A 21,316-nucleotide genomic window follows, 5' to 3' on the forward strand; every position below is an offset into this window, starting at 1 on the left:
CTAACGTGGTTCTCTGGGAGAGAGAGCAAGCACGGGGTCACCTTAGATCCTGTTTAGCAAAGTCTCCTGCAGGCGCAAGGAGACCTCACTGCTGAACGAGGCCAGAGGTATTCTGAGCATGCTCAGAAGTGGGGTAAGGGTTGAAAACTACCAGTTTGAATAGCAGTGTATCTTTCTGAGTTAAGACAACTGCATGAATAAGGAGTCATAAAAGTGCCCCAGGAGAAAAAGAACCAGCTCTGATCAAGAGCCTGGCCCACCAGGGATACCACCTTTAACCATCTACGAGGACCCAAGAGTGTGATGCCATCCAGACACAAGTCCCCTTCCCTTCCCTTTCCTCGTCTCCCCTACCTGTCCAATCCCCTTCGAATCTGTTGGGCAGACAGAACACAGCAGACGGGATGTGCAGAGAAGAGTAGGACCATCCCTCTTCCCCACTCCAGCTTTCCATCCTGAAACAATCATGAGTTGAGGAGGGGAGAAGATTTAATATTAAGCCGGTGTACGTATTTCCCGGGATGGGACATTTCAAGGACTGAAACAAGACTATTTATTTTTTCACTAAATAACCAGAGGACTTTTGATTTTCTGAGAATGTTGGGAAAAGTTCCGTTCTTATGGCCCCAATTCCCAATTCCACCCTCAAGGGTCACTCAGGGCCAAGGGAAGATCCCAGCTCTGGAATAAAGTCTAAAGAGACAGTAAGGGCAAAAATAAAGTTGTGTGTTGATCCCAATCCACATGCTATGTTTGCTCAATATTATAGCTGGCATGTCTGTCCAAGTGCCCACTGAGTATCTCTGAGCATGTTCCTATATTCCAGTGTTGGTTAAATGGCACCACCTCTCACCTTGACACTGAAGACAGAGCACAGAGGTTATCCTTGACTTCATCCTCTGTGTCTACATCCCACCAGTTCTCACACCCTTCCACCTCAACCCCTTGAGTCTCTTCAGAGCCGTCATCCTCTCTCTAGTTTTAGTGCCACTGCCTTGATCTCAGCTCAGGCTTTCACTCTTCCCCGATAGACTGAACAAGAGACTCCTAAGTGGTCTCCCCGTTCTTGGATTTTGACAGCAAAGTCAAAAGTCTGGGCTGGAATGATGCCACCCCAACTTTTTAAAGCACACAACTGCTCTTGTGCCCACCCTGGTTAAAATCCTCCTAAAGTTCCCTAGGACTCTACCCTTGCTTATCTCTCAACTAATTCTCTGCCATTTACCTACCCACATCCAGTCTTAGTCACACCAAACCAACTGTAGCTGTCCCCAAGTGAGAATCTGTTTCCGATCTCCATTTTCTTGCTTCAGAAAGTCCCTTCTCTGTGTCTCAAATGTCTCCCCTCAGCTAATCGACCTCCTCCTCCTCCAGAAGTCTCCCTCTGCTTCCAGCTTCTGTGTTTGTATAGGATTCTGTGCACACCTCTAACTTAACACTCATCACTATTGTTGGTTTAATTACTTTACCTCCATCCTTTTCCTTGTGAGCTCCTTCTCTTATTCGTTTTGGAGTCCCCAAATCCTATCTGGCACTTAGCGAACGCTCATCCAATGTTCACTAAATTTATGATTTAATTACAGAGTAATTGATGACTTTTGGCCTTTGAACCCCTAATTCTCAATTCCTACCTCAGAATCTAGGGCAATAAAAACGACTTGAAATATTAATGAATTCATCAGTAAACAATTTCTGAGCTCCTGTTATGCGTCAGACACTTTTCTAGGTACTAGAGGTAAGTTGGTTACAAGGCAAAGTTCAAAGCCTTAGTCAGAGGAGAGGAACGTAAACGGCAAAGATCATTTCAGGAAGTGATGGTGTTACAAAAATATACAGAAAAATGAGTGAGTGACTGGGGCGATAGCAGTGTGGGCTCTTTGATCTGGGACGGTCAGGTAAGATCCCTTGGCAGAGGTGATGTTTGAGGTGAGATCTGATAAATGGAAAGGAAACAACCGAAAATTCTGATGAAAGGGTGCTTTAGGCTGAGGAAGTAGCAAGTGCACAGGCCCTTAAGTGGCAAAGAGCTTGGCAGATTCGAGAACGAGAAAGAAGGCAGAAGGGTGGCAACATAGGGAATAAGGAGGATGATGGTAAGAGAGGAGGTCACAGAAATAGGCAAAGGCTGGACTCTGTAGAAAAAGGGTCAGCAAAGCTTTTCTGTAAAGATCAGCTAGTGAATATTTTAAGCCATGCCGGCCATGACCTCTGTTGCAGCTACTTAATTCTGCTATCATAGCATGAAAGTCGTGTTCATAGTATGTAAGCTAACGGGTGTGACTATGTTCTGATAAACCATTATTTGCGACAGTAAGTGGTGGGCCGAATTTGGTCCGTGGGCTATAATTTGCAAACCCCTGGAGTAGGACATGATAGCCTATGATAAGGAATTTAGATTTTATTCCAAGTAGCCATTGGAAGGTTTTGAACTATGGCTGTGGGGATGTGTGTCAGAGGTCAAATTTTGCTTTAAAGATATTTCCTGTAACATAATCTACAACAAAAGAATTTATTCTCCTTTCTCCATTAAAAACTCTATTTCAAATTCTCTTTTGAAAACAGGATTAGGTTGGGGGGCAGGGGAGACAGGCTGTGGGGTGGGGGAGTCCATGCAAATTGTCTATAATGTTTACTAGTTACGTGACCTTAGGTTCATTGCTTAATCTCTCTGAACCTCAGTTTCCTACTTAATAAAACTGTAATATTAACACCTGTCTCTAAGGGTTATTAAATGGATTAAATGAGATCATGTATATAAAACATCTGTCACAGTGCCTGGCAAAGTAAGGGCTCAATGATGTCATTCCCTTTTCCTCTTTTTCCTTCCATTGAATCTGTATATGTCACTCTCCCGTCAAGACAGAGGTAAATGTAAAGCTTGGTAACTGAGTTCAAAAAATCAGTTGCACAATGACAGGATTGGTGAGGGCTTTCTGGTGATTTGGCTACTACAACAACAAATACAATTTAAATTTCAATTAATAGAAGTACAATTTCCGGTGACAAAAGGGGTGAATCTATTTGTATTCCATATTAGTCAAACCATATTTGGAGTCCTGGAAATAATTCTGGGCATGCTAAATTGAGAGAAATTTTGGTAAGTGAAGTACACGCAAAGAAAAATGGCAAGATATGAAAGGGCTTGGGAACCATATCATAATGTAAAATGTATTGGAAATTCTAGCACGGTAAAAAAAAAAAACTAAAAGAAAACTTGAAAACTGTACAAATAGTTGAAGGTCTGTCATTTGGAAGAAAGACAAGACTCATATCATGTTAGTGTAGAGGTAGGTCACCTTGGACCATTGGATGGAAACTGCAGAGATAAGATTTTCCAGCATCAAAAATCTCCCTGAAAAAAAAAAAAAAAATCTCCCTGACAGGAGAAGTGAACTGTCAATCAATGCAAGCCTTCTAGGAAACACTGAGGAGTCATTCAACAGCTGAGATGCTGATAAAGGACTTTTGCAATGAGAGTCCAACCAAACTAAGAGACTTCTCATCATACCTTCCAAATTTCTGATTCCATAAACCTGTGGGGTGCAGTAACCAAGTCTCTGGAGATCAAGAGACCCTCTTGGATTCCAGGGACTGGATCCTTCTCTTGATGTCTCCGGTGAAAAAGAAGATTGTGAGATACATGAATCTGTATTTTATCAAGAAGTAGAGAGACTAATACAAGATTATTCTTGGTGGGCAGGAGGGAATGGCTAAGATAGAGTGGGTCACCTCTATCTAAATCGGGTCAGAGTAAATTTCATGTCAGTGAAAAATGGATGGAGATCAGGAGAGAAAAAGCGAGTTCATGAAGGTCCCACCAAAGTTATTCCTAAATCCATCATCTACTTTGACCCTCTGCCATCCTAGACCAGGCCACCATCATCTCTCACCTGGATGGCTACAATAACCTCCCAACTGGCCCTAATGAGTTGCATTTTTTTTCATAGCACGTGAACAAGAAAATATCAGGGAGTACTATTTGTTTTCCCCTGCCTTCTTCACTCCAAAATGGAAACCCCATGAGGGCATGGATTATGTCTGTCTTGTTCACTGCTGAATCCTTACCCACAGGAGATGTTCCAAAAATGTTTAGGAGAAGAATGGGAGTATAAATCTTCCTAAAGTGGAATATGGCAGCATGAAATTACGGTAACTGGATTAAGTTCAGTATAAAGTCCTGAAATTTCAAGAAACGTATCTAGCAGTAAACTACAAGGGAATGTTCATATTGCCCCACATTTTGCCTGGTTATTTTAAATAAATGCACATATGACATTGCCTGTCCCATGTTGTATTGGTCTAAAAATGATTCTTCTTCAGATATCCAGAGTCAGTTCTAGTCTGTGAGTGATGGAAACAGAGTAGCCCAGTCAGGGCCCAGCAAACTTTTTTTTCAGCTGCAAGAAGCAATGGGAGATCCTAAGAAAACACAGGGGAAAGGTGGTGTAAGAAAGGAAAAAAGAAATGAGTAGGAAGAGGGAAGTGAAAGAATGAGCAAGGACAGGTAATTAACATTTCTTGTGGGCTTTACTTCATTTAATCTCTATTATGCCCACGAGACAGTATCATTCGAGAAATGAGAATCATTTGAGTCTCAGAGGGATAAGAAAATCATGTAAGGTCAAGGGGTAGAATGCTATGGTATAGGTTCCCAATAACGTGTTCTGTGACATTGCCATCAGGTCCGTGGATATGATAAAAGGTTGGTATTTATTAAGCACCTGCTGTGTATCAGGCACTGCTGAGAACAGAAAGAAAAGCATCTTGTTTGCGGCCTCTGATGTCATGGTTTGCTGCCCAGCAGCTATAGTCAGGGGCAGACCTAGGTTTTGTGGGGCCTGAAGCTTATACAGTTTTTTTTTGTTTTTTTTTTTTGAGGGGTGAGCTCTTTAAGAAAAGAATATAAATTTTAAAAATACAAGTTTAAGTACAGGGCCTTCAAAGGAGCCTGTGTGAAGGTTAAGCTTCTTTAGCATCATAGGAAATCCATCTCTGGTATAGCAATTGTTCATCAATTGATTTAATTTAAAAAGTGCCACCGTGGTGCCTCAAAAATGTTCATTTTGGAAGTCAGGGGAAGGAGAGGGAAGGGACGGCGTTGAGGTGGGAAAGTCAAACACACAGCTCAAACTAATCCATAAGTTCCATTTTAATAAAAGTGCAAAAGGCTGATTCTAAATGAGTTTTTTCAATTCCCTTTTGTTTATCCCATTTTGCTAAAAAATCCCTTTTTGTTAAAATAGTTAAGAGAGAGAGATTTTATTTTGAGTACAAATAAACAAATAACCCTGGATCTGCATACAAGCTTTTTCTGGTCTGGAGGACTCTGCTGTTTCCAATCAAGATCTTGTTGTCAAGGTGATAAGCTCTGCATTTCTGGATTTAGAATAAAAATTCCTCTAACGTATTTTATAATCTGGTGATCTTGGGCTTTGACCAGATCCGGCGGATGGGGGTGAGCCGATTCAGAAGCGTGCTCTGCACTCCAGTGTCTGTTGTGTTTTCCTGTGTATCAGACCCACCTGGGGAGCTTGTGAAAACCTTTCTGCCCTTTCCTTCTTGTTCTAATGTAGGAGGAGTCCTGTAGAGACAGGTCAATTCTGATGCGGTCAATTCCCAGGCGGCTCCCTGCTAAAAACTGTTCTAAAAACAACGCTGTTTCATGAGGGAGGGATTATAAACGTTCTTAACAAAAAGGGAAACCGAGGAACAGGAAAGTAAGAGACTTGCCCTAGGTCACCTGGCAAGTTTATGTCTCAACAGAACATTCTGGCTCTAAGAAGGTCTGCCAAAGGTTACATACTGAGGAAAAGAGCACATTTCTAGGAGAAGAGAGAGCAATCTGACAAACAGTAGAGGTTTGGGGAAAGGGGTGGTCGTGATGGGATGGAATGTGTTGATTTTAATTGACAACAGACTTAGGGCACATAAGGGTGTACGAGAACTAATGAACAGCACGGAGACTTTTGAAAAGGACGCTGTGAGTTTTGGCAAGGGGGAAAAATAGAGATTTTGTACCCATGGAGGATAGACTCTGGGCCTGAGTGAACGGACGCTATGGCACAAACAAGGAACAGAGTCTGCCGTCTGGGGGGGCAGGGAGGGAGTTGCACAGCACCCCGCAGGTCATAGGCCCTCAATCAGTGTTTGTTGAAGGAATTTGCAAAGGAGGAGAGTATAATGTTGCCTCGATTTGATAACTACCATTTTCCTGGTTGCCATGATCCTCGCGTGGGACACAAGCCAGGAATCCAATAAGCAAAAACAGACAATGTGAGGTAATAACCAAGTTTGGACGCTGGTTAAGACTGGCAGAGACATGGGCCCAGTAGTGAAACCAGCCTGAGATGAGAATGCAGACTCGCCTCCTTAAAGTCACTTCCCCAATCAGCTGGGGTGTGTGTATGTCGGGGGGAGGTGGGGTGTCTCAGTGTTGGGGGTGGGAGGGAAGGAGTGATTTCATCTGTTTAATGAAAAATGACCTGAACGATTCTCTGATCCTGGAAACTCCCATGTAACTGAGGCCAAGGAAAACAGGATTAGGTCTTATTACTTCTACGATGGCTTTGCATCTTCTCAGAATGAGTTAAACCGGAGGGAACAGAAAAAGGAGGGAATCTCATGTCGTTGTGCCTGCAGATAAACCAGGAGACTTAATGGGACAGATTTCCCCCTGGTCTCCTTTGGACAGTTTTACTTTGGCTTCCTTTGCCTTTTCAATGGACACCCCGTTTCTTTGCTATGTGTTCATAATCACAGAAGGTTTGCTCTATTACATTCAGACAGGCAAGTCACCCCCTTTGGCGTTCTGTCTTCTGACAAGCTACTGATTTCAGGGCTAATATTCCCCCTCTGACTTCTTCAAGGGAGCAGCTTTTGCCCTGAAGCATGAGGGTGTTAAAACCACAACAAACATCTTTGCCAGAATGGCAGCTACGGACATGTAATTCTCTATGTGACCTAATGGGGTGGCACTTTTCAAGATTTTTCTGCTTTCATTTTTGGGGACACAGTCTTTTCTTCAGAGCAGGTTTTAGGATTGCCAAAAGTGCGCATAAAAAATAAAAACATCACAATGATTGGGATGTCATGATCTCTTTGGTGTCCCAATTCTTCAAACCATCCTTTTAACAGGAGAACCAGATGAATAAGTCCATAGGCCATTGTCTTTTTAATGCAATGTATATTTATTGTAAACAATAATATACAAAAAAAAAGAAAGGAAGAGAAAAAGGAAAGGTAAGTTTCACAGAGAAAACAAAAGGTTTGGGGGGGAAAACAAGCAAAACAAACAAAACACAAACACAAACCAAACCTTACCTAAAGACAAAATATGATTTAAATGCCAGGTTTCTTAAGTTACAGAAATATTTTTTTTAAAAAAAGATCTGCTTTTATACAGAAATGGAAAGATGCCATATTATAAGAGTGCTTTAAGATTTTACTCTACTGACTTCTAAAACTGTTAATATATCTTTTTTTAAATAAAAAAAAAAAAGTTTGCTGTCTTTTTTAAAAAGCAATCCTCACTCTCCAGCCACAGAATTAAGAATTAAGGTCTGTCAGTGGGCTGACCCCCCTCCCCATTCCTCCCCCTCTCCAAGAGAACACGTAGGGGAACATCGATGACACACGCTTGCATTGTTTTGAGTCACAACACACACACACACACACACACACGCACGCACGCACACACACACAGTTTAGGCAGCCCAAAGATCTGTGGCAGAAAACACTGCAAATGACTCAGTGATACACTACATCTGCAAACTCTCATTTGTACAAAAAGAGAAACAAGTTTCCAGTTTGTTTTCAACAAAACAACAAAGAGGAAAAAAAAAAAAAGGACAGACAAAAAGGCATTTATACAAATCTAGGACAAGGAATCCAAAGAAACTTGCTTTTAATAAAAAAAAAAAGATTAAAGAGATAAATAAAAAAAACTGGTTACAGTTAAGGACATAATTTAACAACAGATGACCATACCCTTTGAGGACGGCTCCAACAACCTATTTTAAAGAAGGTAAATTTAAAAAAAAAAAAAAAAAAAAAAAAAGGAAGATTTTTTTTGTTGTTTTTAATTAAAACCTCTCCTTACAAAATAAATAATTTTAGCACATGGAATGTCTTGAAGTTAACTGCTGGTTTTCAGAGAGGCACAGGTGACAGTGTAAGTGAGAGGATTCTAGCATCTGTGTTCCACATGGGGCCCGGGCAGGCAACCAGGGGCAGTGTGCTGGGGCACAGTATTGGCTGCTGAAACATTCCCGAAACAGATTTCGTCTCCTTTCCTTGCCTTTTGCTTCTTTCTTAAGGTTGCGGTGAGCGAGCAAAACAGGAAATGCACTAAAAGAGGGCACAAGGATTTTCCAGCAGCATGGTTTTAAGGCTTTAAGGTGTTCTTCTCTTGTTTAAAAAACATATATATGATAAAGCTTACCAAATGCTTACCAAATCGTCTCTAGACTATTGTTTACTTCCGTATTTGCAAAATAAGGCCTTGATTTTTCTAAGGCAACTCCTCCTTGAATCAGAAAGCCTGAGGAATTAAGCAAAGCTAACCCCCCAAACTGATCACGTAACACAAATCTGTGGCTTCTGTAGGTTAATACGACACACACACTTATTTTTTGTCTGTTTGTCTGTAAGAGAAAGCAAATCTGTACAAAAATACTCTGGTTGCAAGAAAAGCTAGGGCACACTGTTCGACTAAGTAGTTTAGCTGTTGGAAAAATAAGAGCATTTAATTTTTTTATCTAAAAATATGTATAAATCCCCTCAAAATGGTAATGAATCATACACAGTACATACTAAAAATATTTAAAATAGAGAATATTCCTCACAGAGGACTTTTTTCTTTAATTACTGCTAAAAAATAATTACAAAGTCCAAACAGGCAGAGAGACTGAGCAAACTGGTCACACGCATCTCCATCATCCTCCACGCTTGCTTTGAAGGTTTGCAGTCCAGTTTCCCGTCGGTTCCGCGGGTCCATCTAGCCAAGAGTGGCCTGGCCACTGATTCGCAACAAGGTGGTAACGCGTTTGGATAGTCAATGTTTCTGTCTTGGAATCTGAGTTCGAGTTGCCTTCAGCGTACATGTCTTTAAAAATAAGAAAGAAAAAACAAAATGTCCAAAGGAAATTCTGGTTGGTTGCGTTATTTCTTGGGTTCCTTTTATGATCATCACGGCCATCGTCGCTCTCTGTCTAAGCGCTCCTCAAGGTCTGGTGAGCTGCGTGTAGACGGGCTGTTCCCAGTGCTGGGGGCTGTGGGTCTGCGGGATGGAGGGGACCCCGGAGGTGTCGGCGATGGGGGTGTACATGGGCCGCTGCGCCGGGTTCATGTAGGTGAAGGTGGAGTAGAGGCCGGAGCCCTGGCCCGCCGCATGGCTGTAGTAGGAGCCGGAGTTCTGGTGGTCAGCGTAGTCGTACTGCGAGCGGGTGACGGGCGGGTAGGACGGGCTGTAGTGCGGGAGGCTGAAGGGGCTGTAGGCCATCTGCTGAGGCGAGTGCTGCTGCTCGCTGTAGTGGCTGGGGCTCAGCTGCTCCGTCTTGATGTGCGTTCGCTGCGCCTGGCCCGGCTCGCTGCTCAGCGTGCTCAGCGTGTGCGCCTGCGCGGGCGGCTGCGGGGGCGCCTGCGCGGGCGGCTGGGGGGGCGCCTGCGCGGGCGGCTGCGGGGGCGCCGGCGGGGCCGGCGGCGGCGCCTGCGGGGGCGGCGGCGGCGCCTGCTGCTTGGACATCCACACGTGGCCAGCGCCCGCCGGGGTGGCCGCCGTGCTGCTGATGCCGTAGCTGCCCGTGTAGGTGACCTGGCCGTGCGTGGCCGGCACCCCAGGGTGGCCATTGGGCGGCAGGTACTGGTCGAACTCGTTCACGTCGAAGGTCTCGATGTTGGAGATGACGTCGCTGCTCAGCTCGCCGATGTCCACGTCGCGGAAGTCGATGGGGGGCTGTCTGCCCCCCTCTGGCAGCGGGCGCCCCTCTCGCTTCAGGTCAGCCTTGCCCGGCTGCACGTCGGTTTTGGGGGTGGTGGGTGGCGTCGGTGGACCCTGCGATTGCCCTGAGGGCGATAAAAGAGGAAGAAGCAGAGGGCAATCAAGCAGGGCTGTACGGAGGCTTTAGTCTCAGGAACCCTCCTGGGACCCCCTCCCCCGCCTCCGCTAAAGTGTCCCGTATCCGCGGGGGAGGCGCGCTGCGCCCGAGAGAAATCGCTGAATGATTAACTCGCCGGTACACACTCGGCAGTCTCCTCTTATCAGGGGAGGGTCTGAGGCCCGGAGGGTCCGGAAGACCAAATTGCTACTTGTACAAGAGCCCTGTGTGTGCTTTTGGGCTGGGGGAGCAAAGAGAAAAAGGGAGAAGTCCTGTAAAGCTGTAAAGGCATTTTACCCCCGCAATAAAAATTACTGTTAGGATGCAGGGATTAGGTTGGGGTGTGGGTGTGTGTGTGCGCGCGCGTGTGTGTTTTCAGGGGCTTGGCGTAGTGGTTAGTGTGTTTTCCTCCCCAGGGAGCGCCAGGTCCCTAAGCAGAGCCCACTAGGTGGCTGGGGGCCCGGGGGTGTGCCAGACGGGGCGCGGTGGCCAGGCCAGGGTTGGGGGGTGGTGGCTTGGCCGGGAAGGGGGGGACGGGGGGGCGGGGCCGGGAGGAGACTCACCGGAGTGCTCGCCGGGGGAGTGGACCTCGCTCATGCCGGAGGAGGAGTGCGGCGAGTCGGCCTGCAGCGCCTTGAAGATGGCGTTGGGGGAGATGTGCGTCTGCTCCGTGGCCTCCTCGGCCTCCGCCTGGCCGTTCTTCACCGACTTCCTCCGCCGCGGCTGGTACTTGTAATCCGGATGGTCCTTCTTGTGCTGCACGCGCAGCCGCTCCGCCTCCTCCACGAAGGGCCGCTTCTCGCTCTCATTCAGCAGTCTGGGGGCGGGGTGGGGGGGTAGCAGACAAAAAGAGAGAGGGGGGGCGCTCCGTGAAACCGGCTGAGCTGTCAGGTCGGCGGGAGGAGGAGGTGACCCCCACCCCTCGGCTTCTTCGAACACAGCCCCCCTTCCTCCCTCCTCCCTGCTTTCCAGCCACTACCGCAACTCGAAACTTTTCTTTAAAAAAAAAAAAAAAAGTAAAAGAAAAGAAAACAAAACAAAAAATCTCCGTTCTTTTAGTCCGACCTGAGCGGACCCTCCCCGCCCCGCCCTCTCTCCTTGTCTCCTCTTTTGGAAACCCTGGAGATGAAAATAGCTTTCCGCGGCTCCCGCTCTCCGGGCCTTTGCTACTGGAGTTATACCCGCCCCCCTTCCGTCCGCAACACCCTTTAAAAACTTTCTGAAAAACCACTTAATCTGCAAGGAGCTCTTCCTGCCCCCCACTCCCCGCCACTGCACACACACACAGTGCCCCCACCTATTTCCAGCAGCCTCCCTTCTCCCCCCTCCTTCCTGCCACAGGGCCCTCTAGCCTCGGCTTCTCCCCCCACCCTGCATCCCATCTCCGTGGGCGAAGGGCTTCACGGGGGAGCGCAGTTCGAGGGAGGGGGAGGCAGACTTCAATTCCTTGGGATTGAACTTCACTGCGGCGGGAGATCCGGCCGGCAGCCCTCTCCCACCGAGTCTCCTGCTGGTGTTCTCTCCTCCTCTGGCCATCTTCACCACCCCCCCGCCCCGCCGCCCCGCCCCGCTCCACCTACCCCCTCCCCCCTTTCCCCAAGAGCAATCCAAGAACTTTGTCAAACTCTGAGCCAAGTTATACCTCGTCCCCATTCCTCCCCCTCGCCTCCCCCCCGCCCCACCCCGCCTGCTCCGGGACCGGCAACTCCCTCCTGCTGGGAGGCGGGGCGCGGACAGACGGTCCCGGCCAGCGCCCCCCGCCGCCGCCGCGGAACCCACCCTGCCGCGCCCGCCCTACCTCCAGAGCTTGCCCAGCGTCTTGCTGAGCTCGGCGTTGTGCAGGTGTGGGTACTGGTCGGCGAGCTTCCTGCGCGCCGCCTGCGCCCAAACCATGAAGGCGTTCATGGGCCGCTTGACGTGCGGCTTGTTCTTGCTCGAGCCGTTGACGCGCACCGGCATGGGTACCAGCGTCCAGTCGTAGCCCTTGAGCACCTGGCTGACGGCCTCGCGGATGCACACGGGGAACTTGTCCTCCTCGCTCTCCTTCTTCAGGTCCGGCTCGCCCTTGGGGAACGTGTTCTCCTGGGGCCGCGTGTTCTCGGTGTCGGAGCCGGAGCCCGAAGGGCAGGGCGAGCCCGCCGAGTCCTCGGACATGGAGGGGCTGGGGGCGCCGGACAGGCCCTTCTCCTGCTCGTCGGTCATCTTCATGAAGGGGTCCAGGAGATTCATACGCAGGCCCGGGGCAGGGGGCGGGTGGCCGGGAAAGGCGAGAAGCCGCGGCGGCTCGTGGGCTCGAGGCGCGGGCTACTCTCCCCTCGGCTGCCCGGACGCGGGGCGAGCGGCTCCCGGGGAGCCTGGCGCGTCACTCGGCCGCAGCGGCGAGCTTTTAGGAAGGCGCGCGGGGGCCAGCCCGCAGCTGCCCGCTCCAAGTGGGGGAAGGCGAATTGGAGAGGAGGAGGGGGGGAGAAAGAGCGCAAAAAGCGGGGAGCGATTGCACCCCTTCTCTCCTCCTCCTGCAAAGAAAAGTTCCTGGAGTGAAACTGGCAAGTCGCGGCGCCACTCAAGTTCCCAGTCAGTTTCAAGCTCCGCACTCCGCTCTCCAACTCCCAGCCCAGCGGCTCTTTAATAAATACACCCCCTCACCTTAGAGACGTCAGCCAATCACAGCACGGCATTTCAGGTTTCAGGGCTTGGCAGACAGCTGATTGGGTCCACTTTGGGGGGGAGGAGGATTGTGGCGCTGGGCAGGGTGATGAGAGGGGAGGGGCGGAGCGGGGAGGGGAGCGCAGCCGCTGGTCCGCTGGTGGGGGGGGGGGGTGCTGCGGGGAAGGCGGGGGACCCGGGACGTCCAAGTGTGTAAGTTTGCCGTGCTCTGGTAATGTCAGAATTCGGTGCCGTCTCCGCGCGAATCTTTGCGCGCACGCGTGTGTGTGTGTGTGTGTGTGTGTGTGTGTGTAGACTAGGATCTCTCCCCACCCCCAAGCATTTCTGTTCGCTGTTTTCTCCGCGGTCCCGGGGACTTAGTCGGAGTTTGCTGTATTCGAAAAGCTGTCGCTCCTGACTTAAATCATAGCCCAGTTTCCGCGCCTGGAGCCGGCCTCCGCCGAAAGCGCTTAGAAATTGTCTTGCGAAGCAAAAGTTTTGGTGACTCAACGCCCGCCGTTCCTCGGTAATAATGCATATAAATAGATTTAACATGCTCTGGTTCGCCGGGGCTGGTGCGGCTGGTCGGGATTCGGCTGCGCTCCTGCCAAGGGAATCAATGAAAACCACAGCGAGGTCCCCGCTCAGGCTGGCGGCCGCGGCGACGCCGCAGCCCCGCGCTCGCGGGAGCCGTCCCGCGCGCCTCACCGACCTTGAACTCTGACCAGTCCTTCTCCAGCCGCCCCCTCCCCAGCCCCCCACCCCGCCGACCCTCCTCCGTGACAGGGCGACTGCTCGGAGGTTCTGCTTTTCACTTCTGGTCGAATCAGAACGCCAGCAGAGTTGCCCCTGGAAAGAGTTTGCATACTGCTCTGGCTTTGAGAAGTCGAACTTTGCGAGTGTGGCTGTCCTGGGCCGCGAGGCTGAGGCCGGTGCCTTGGTTTGAAAAGGCCAAACCAATGGGCACCACTGCAGACAAAACACTCCGCTTTTGGTGGAGTCGTGCTGCTTGCCTGCTTTCGCCCATTTTTTTTTTTTTTTTTTTTTTTACAAAACACCTGGAGCGGTGAAGTGCCTGTCGTCCTGACTTTAGTCGGGTCCTTTCTGACTTGCAGACGTTCGGGAGCTCTGGGGAGGGGGCTGGGGGTGTCTCTGATGTATTTCAAGTGTGATTTGAGCACAGCCTTTGTGTTTACACGAACTGCTTACAGCTTGGTTGGCTCTGTTCTGGGAGAGAAGAAAAATCTTAGTCGCCTGCGGGTTACATGTCTCCAGAATCACAAATAAACGCACAACTGTGGAAAATTCAATTTTAAACGTTCCCCCCACTCCTTTCTGGCTCTCGCCAATGTTCGCCTCCGAATTAAATTATTGTTAGTGTCCATCGGCCCGCATCATAGCAAAGACTTCTTATTTCTAATTTGCAAATTGCGGACACTATTGCAAGGTTTCAAAGAATGTTTTCCTTGAAGAATTTTTTCAAATCTCGTTTTAAAAGAACGTCTTTCTGAAGAAGTCAACATTTGTTACAGGAAATGGAACTCTTCAGAAGGTAGTCAGCTACAAACCTGTTAAACAATATTTACTTTTTAAACGAATGTAACTCACAAGTGGATGTCTTTAGTACCCTGTAGCTTGTTTACCCGTTTGAGAGACATCATACAATAGCCTTGTATTCATGGCTCCGTGAATACGCTCGGAAAGTATAAGAACAACTTCGTCCTTTCTTAGGAGAAAAAAATCCCGGTTAGTATGGACTGATTTCTGTATCCCAGGGAGGGGACAGCTGTTAGTATAATTGTGCCTTCGCAGGCACCTGACCAAGGAGGGGACTCAGAGACCAGAACTTCAGGCAGAAGTTTTAACCAGGCCGTCTGTATTTAGTCGCATTTTATTGTAATTCCCATGTTTACTGGCATAAAGGCAGTGAAGACGACTGTGACTTTAAGATATTTTGGAAGATTTCACTAAATATTTGTCAAGATAAATACGTACACATAATATATTTTTAGTACAATTATGTAATAGGAGATACGTAATATATCGCATTTTAAATCATAAGTTACCGGGGTGTATCCCTTTTCTGTTCGTTTGATGCCAGCATTTTTGTATCTTTTTGAAAACCTATGGTAAACAATCAGTTGACTTTAAAAACGGACTGCAATTTTTAGCTGTATCCAGAGGGGGCGCCAAAAGCCCAGAAACTGTCTAACACAGAAACTGCGGAAAACTTAGATGGTGGTGGAGGGGGGTTGGTGTGTTCCATTCAGTCAGGACTGCGTGTTGCTGCTGAGATTTATCTCGGCAGAAATTCCTACTCGATATTCCCTCCCGTGCGGATCCACCTCTGGGCATCGCAGTTAGGGGAACTGGGAGGTGTGTGTCTATAGGGCACGGGGCAAAAAAAAAAAAAAAAAAAAAAGCGTTCGAGATGCCTGACGTTTCTGTTCTGCACAGAACGGGGACACCGAGACCACAATGACCCCGGGCTCCCAGGTGCCAAGCGTTGCCCTCTGCTCGGCGTGCCGGGACCAGGCCAATTCTGACCCGTGGGCACCGTCCATTAGCCAGCGGGGGCGATCCTGCCTTTCTGCAAGCGCTCGGGTGCCAACTCCTCCACCTCTCTGCCAGGGCTCTTCCGCGTCGCCCTTGACCTCCCTAACCTGCCCAGGGAAGAACGCTCGCAGTCCCCGACCGGAGCACCTGAGTCAGAGAGAACCCGAGGGAAAGAAACCCGTTTCACAATGTTCCGCTTATAGATCGGGAAACTGAGGCTGTCGGCCCAGTTTCAGCCAGAGCGCTCTGCCTGGGAGCTGAACAGTCTAGTGGGGCTGAGGGAGGAAAAGGACGCAGATCAAGAAAAGGGGCAGGCGATGGACCGCACTCCACGGATCCCGAGTCGCGCGCTTGGGTCCCGCTCCGCAGCCAGCGCCGCGAGGTCTGCCGCCGGGAGCGGAGCCTTGGAGGTGCGAGCGGATCCCAAGGGGAACCTCGGGAAACCGAGGTCTGGGATACCTCCCCCCCCCACCCCCACCCCCGCTTCTCTCCTCGGCGTCGGGGGCCGGCGCCGGGCTCAATTTCCCCAGCCCGGGCGGCCAATCTCCCTCCGCGTCTACGCGGGAGCCCAGGCAGGAGCCCAGGGGTGCTGGCGCTGAGCAAGTTTCCCTGGCTCGGGGGAGAGGGGGGGGCTGGCGCAAACATCGGGGGTCTGGGGGGGGTTCCGTCTCGGATGGGGTGGACGGTGTGGGCGGATGGGTTCCCTTTGCCTGGGGAATTAAGGACCACGACCTCCCTCTACAAAATTCCTTAGCAAAAGTGGGGACTGTGTCTAAATCCGTTTTCTGCAGGGAGGCACGTCCTGGAGGAAATTGGTCGGGGTGAGAGCAGCAGCGTCTCCCAAAGATCTCAGCCCCGGGCAACGTTTTCTACATAAGTGCCCAGGACGAGGGATGCCCCTTCTCTGCGCCAGTTCCCCTGGCCTGGTTCCCTTGAGGTCAAAGACCCCAGTCCCTGGCGGGACCCTCAGGTCCCCTGGCCCTCCCTCCGCTGCCAACCGCTCCTCGGTAATTAGCACTCTTCACTGGGCGTGGATCCTGTCTGCCTGTCGCTCTTCGCGCCCGACACCAGTTCTCTTTGAAAAGGAGCGGCAGGTAAGCTTGTCCCAGGACAAGCGTTGGGCCGGACGGCAACAGCAAGAGGGCAGAGGAAAGTCCCAGGTCGCTTCGTTAGGTACGCAATAAATATCTGTTAACCGGCCAAGTAAATGTGATCTTTGGACATCGCAGGCCTCCAGACCTCCCAGCAACACGTTCCATAAACGCATGTGACTGTATGTTTCTCCACGTAAATTTCTCCCCAAACGGGCGCCCTACTCTGGGAGATTAACCGACCAGCGTCACCCAAGACTATATAATTCCAGCGCCCCTAAAACTGCAGGCCGAGAGGGGCATTTCAGTTTTCTTCCCCTCTCTGTTTTCGAAGAGAAAAGGGGGTGAGCTGGACGGGAGGAGGTGTCGGGGGAAGGAGGCACGAGCCGTCAGTGTGCTCCCCGGTGACCCGGCCGGGCCTGGGGCAGCGGCGGCTGGCACCCAGCGCGGCGCCCCGGGGGCGCGGACCCGAGCCAAAGCAAGAGCCTGGATGAGCTGGGCAGTCCAGGGCTGGCCGGCTATCCGAGGGGGAACGTAGGGGTGGGAGTGGGGGAGTCCCGGTCCCAAAGGGGCTTGGCTTCCAAAGGGAGCGTGCTCTCTTTTTTTAACCTTACTTTTTCGAAAATATCTGTTTTTAGTCAAGGTACAAGGGAGCCGCGCGTCATTCGGATTGCCTCCACGCATCCCTAGGACGGCCTGCGGGAAATTTCCTGGGCCGAGTGTTTTCTGCTTTTTTGTTTTTTTGTTTTTCCGTCCCTCCACAATTTTCCTCTTTTAAAAATCTCTCAGGCATTTTCAGCTGAAGGTGCTTTTGCCTTGATGTTTCAAAAACACAAATAAAATAAGCGCTCGACGCAGCGGTGCCTCGGTTGCCGAGGGCGCCACAGGGTCAGGGCGCTCACTTCAGCCCCCAGGAGTTTCCTCTGTAGATCAGATTCTCACCTGCCTCCCCTCGGGTCCCCTTTCGGTTCAGGGTGTGTTCGGTCCCAGGGAAGGAACCGACAGAAAAGAGCTGAGGTTCTCAGTTTTGTGCCGATTCCCCAAAGGGACGGCGGGTTCTAGAGCGAGGACTTAATCTCAGCCTGAGGGGACTCTTAGCCGCTCCCTCTAAGATGTCCTCAAGGGTGGGCGATTATTTCGGATCTTTATGAATCTGGGAAATGTTTCCATCCAACTACGAAAAGGGAGAAATGCTGTTATTGAACAATCACGCAGGTAACTGTCAGAATTAAAGACAAATTATCTTGTGTCTTTCTCGCAGTCCTTTTCTATCCCCGGGGCAGAGCGCATCGCCCGGGTTTCTGGCACCTCTACGTTCTCAGGGCCAAGCCGGACATCCTTCCTGCCGAGACTTGGGCCCCGCTTCGGAGCGGCGTGAGCGAGGCTCAAGGGCAGAGAGCGCAGCTGGGTCGCCTGCCCTCCGGTCCGAGCTCAGGCGGCAGCGGTAGCGCGTTCTGCCCCGAGGGCCCCGGGAAGGCCAAGGCCATGAGGTCAGCCCCCAACTTTCGAGTTTCCCCGGAGTGAAGTCTTAAAGCGGAGGGTTCTCAGAGCGGTGACGTCGCAAAAACTGTAGAGGGTAGGCGGACCAAGAGCCTGGTTAAACAGCCTTGGGGATTCTCCAAGTGGGGGCCACAGGGAACCCGGGGGACCCGCTGGGCTTCCTGCCTTGTCATTGTTTATTTCAAATTAATTTCTTGGTCCGCGTCGCTGTCTGCAAGCCTGCAGGAAAGACAGGCAGCATGATTACCTGATTCCCTCTCGGGGTTGTTTCAAGGGAGAAGCAAGGGGTGTCTCTTGTTCTCTCCCAGCTTCCAATAGGCAGATGAGGCATTTTGAGAAAGCAGGTTCTTTCTTTTCTTTTCCTTTTTCTTTTTTTTTTTTTTTCTTCTCTCCATGACATTTTTCTCCCAAGGTCCTTTCACTGATGTAAAAGGAGTAAGTAAACTCTTAAATGCCCCCCCCACCCGCCCTTTTTGACGAGCGTGAGATTTGGCCTGGCACCGATGAGAAGAACAGGGGTTTTGCTGTGTTGGTGCTGTCGTGGTTGTTTTTTGTATCCTCGCCTTTACATCGTTAAGACCCAGAAAACTCTCACAGTGTCCATGTCTCCATCTTTAGAACAACACGTGTGTACTTCCAATAGGAAAGTGCAGATTGCTTCTGTCTCACTGAGTTCTTGGGCTGGAACCTGCCGCTCCCCCAGTTTCCTGGTGGGAGGAAACATGAGAGAAGTCCCAACAGCCTGGACGAGGCAGGAGTGGTGGCAGAAACGACTTCCCTCCCCGGTGCCCCTAAAGCTCACAAAACTGCCAGCTTCGGTTGACAGACGAGGACTGTCCTTTTAGTCTCACCTGCCTTCATAACCACGCACAACGAAGAGACAAATAGCAGTTCTCCGTATAATTTAAGGGTAGGGTTACTGGAGATTCGGATCTCAGGGCATTTATTATTCTTCAAAAGGGACAGGTAGTCCTAGAGAGCCCTAAACGGAGGCACCTTTTCCTTAAATACTCCCTTTCTGGGAGCAGTGGTGACGTCTCACAGGTTGGGAGGTTGTCCTCAGAAAAGTGGTGTCTGATGGAAGGAGGGTTCTATCTCCACTAGGAAAGGAAGGTAGGGTGGGTAGTCTTGGCTCACATGCTCTATCCTGGCTTTTACCCCCTGCCTCCAGGGTCTGCTCCCCCCCCCCAGAGGCCTGGCCTGGGAAGGAGCCCCGAATCCAGCTGTTGTTTGAATCTCAACTGTCCTAAACACATGAGGTATCATGGGCAGCAAACCAGGTGCCTCTGGTGCTTGCAAATTTCCAAGGTGTGGGTGACCCCGGACGGCTGTGCAGGGATGGGCTCCATAGGTCTGAGTGTTGCCTCCAGGACCCCAGATAGTGGAGTACAGTTCTGGGTGGAGGAAGTACAGCACAGTGGGGACATCTTGTTCTCTCCATTCCCATACCCTTTCCGGTCATTCTTTCCCTTGTCATCTCTGCCCCAGAGAGCCCAACCTTAGTCATCCTCAGCTCCCACGTAAATCAGTTCAGTGGACATTGCTTGATGGGCCTGCTATGTGCCTGAACATCCAAAGGGGACAAGATTGGGTGCCTGCTGTTGTTGTCTCCTGGTCTGGTTTCCATCAGAATTCAGCCTCTGAATTCCACCCATTCCCTGCTTTGTCCTCTGGGCTCACTATGTTCTGAGATCTGCTCTCTCTGCCTCTGCCATGATTTCCCCTCTTCCTGCCCTGAAAGAATGCATGGGTCACAGAGAGCTACTTCCCATCCTTGCTGCTCCATCAAAGTGCTGAGGGAGAAGTTGTCCTGAGCTCCTGGCTCAGTGTCCAATCCCTTTCCATCTCCTCCCTCTTGCCCCCAGAGCTCACCTCTCTCCTTCTGTCCCCGCTGATGCTGTTCTGCCCTGTGCCTCAGCCATCATTTTCCCCGCCCCGCCCCCCCTTTCTTGGTCCAAGCCCAGAAATGCCTTGTAGTGTGGGGTATACGCTTCACTCTCTCTTTGGAGGACATCTGCCAACCAGCACAGTGGTGATGACAGTTTCCAGATGATTTTCCAGGAGCAAAGAAATCTTCTGAGGGAGGAGAGGGTGGCACTGGCCAAACGCTGAGTGGGCTGAACGTTGTGGTTCCGGAGAGGCCCAGGAAGGTGGGGTTTTGTGAGGCTCCAAGATTTCTTTTTCCCCTTTCGATTCTGCCTAAAGCAAAAGTCACTAATTGCTTTTTATTTTCCTGGCACGGAGGAGGCTCTCTTGATTCTGACTCTCCTCCAGGAGCTTAGATCTGAGGAAAGCGGGGTTTCAGAGTGATATTGGTGGAGGTGTTTGCCTCCAAGCTCACTTCCTCAGCTCAGCAAGGCCTGAGACCTGCTTTAGCCAAGTCTTGGGTTAGTATCAGCCAAGAGGACCGGACAGGTTAGGCAGAGGATGGCAAGAACGGTCACCGACCCCTTCCTTTGTCCCCAGGCTTCGCCAGCCCACTTCTGCCAAGGGCACTTTGATTTTCAGTCAAACAAACCAGGAAGTGAGGGTGAGGCTGCATTTGAGACTTAAGAATGGGTTCAGAGAAAAGACTAGGTTCTCTTTTGATTCTAAGAAATCCCAAGCAAAGCTTCCTTGGAATTTCCTTAGAAAGAATTATTGATTTGCCTTCATTTGCTCATTCCTGAGAGTAGTCCTAATTCCTCAGGTCTTTTCCATGTTTTTTGGTTGTTCCTCAATGACTCATGTATTGAACCGGCCCAGCCTTCCTGGATTTATGTACTGGCTTATCCCTCATCTTCAGGAGTTTCCTTTCTCATGGACTGGGGAGCCTTCCTTACGCTTGCCGGCAGCACACCTCTCCCTTTTCAGGGAAGGGTGTCTCTCTCAGATAAAAGCTGCCCTCATCTACTGTTCTCTTGGGAAAGATGTGAGCCTTATTCAGACTATGGAGTAAATGACTATATACTTAGTATATTCTCGGTCTCAGAGGTAGCCAGACGTTAACAGGAGATAGAGATCCGAGGTCTTCACAGATCTAACCCCTCTGTGAAGACTTGAGGTCTCCCCAGGAATGGATATTTGCTCTTATCTCTCTGTTTTTATAACATTTTGTTCATGCCTCTTTGTGTTGTCATTTGTCCTTTGTGTGGATATGCTTACTGTTAAACTGTGATCTCCTTGAGGACAAGTACAGAGTGTTATCCTCTTTGTATCCCCAGTCTATATGCCACAAAGAATCTGCCAAATAAAGATTCATTTAGAGAATGAATGACCAAAATTTAGCCACAGCAATGAATATCTAATGGTAGATTTCTGCTAATCACGTGGTGGGACACCTTGCCTGGTCGGATGAGATATCTTTATGGCTCCCCTCCAAAATGTGTCCCGTAGACGGCTGCCTATGCCACTCACAAGAAAGTCTGTCCTTGTTCTGGAATCCTCTTTTAA

The 21,316-nt window shown here is 50.0% G+C and overlaps 1 protein-coding gene across 1 annotated transcript; it reads right to left on the minus strand.

Moving 5' to 3' along the window:
- Positions 1 to 8,839: 8,839 nt before the first annotated feature.
- Positions 8,840 to 12,671, minus strand: SOX9 (SRY-box transcription factor 9). The gene is made up of 3 exons (XM_061175093.1): positions 11,893 to 12,671; positions 10,658 to 10,911; positions 8,840 to 10,062 (listed from the first exon to the last, which is right to left on the minus strand). Exons 1-3 carry the CDS (start codon positions 12,321 to 12,323, stop codon positions 9,221 to 9,223), a joined length of 1,527 nt encoding a protein of 508 aa, XP_061031076.1. The 5' UTR covers positions 12,324 to 12,671; the 3' UTR covers positions 8,840 to 9,220.
- Positions 12,672 to 21,316: the final 8,645 nt, after the last annotated feature.

The sequence above is a fragment of the Eubalaena glacialis genome, chromosome 19, assembly GCF_028564815.1.
Source record: "Eubalaena glacialis isolate mEubGla1 chromosome 19, mEubGla1.1.hap2.+ XY, whole genome shotgun sequence".
NCBI classification, from domain to species: Eukaryota; Metazoa; Chordata; class Mammalia; order Artiodactyla; family Balaenidae; genus Eubalaena; species Eubalaena glacialis.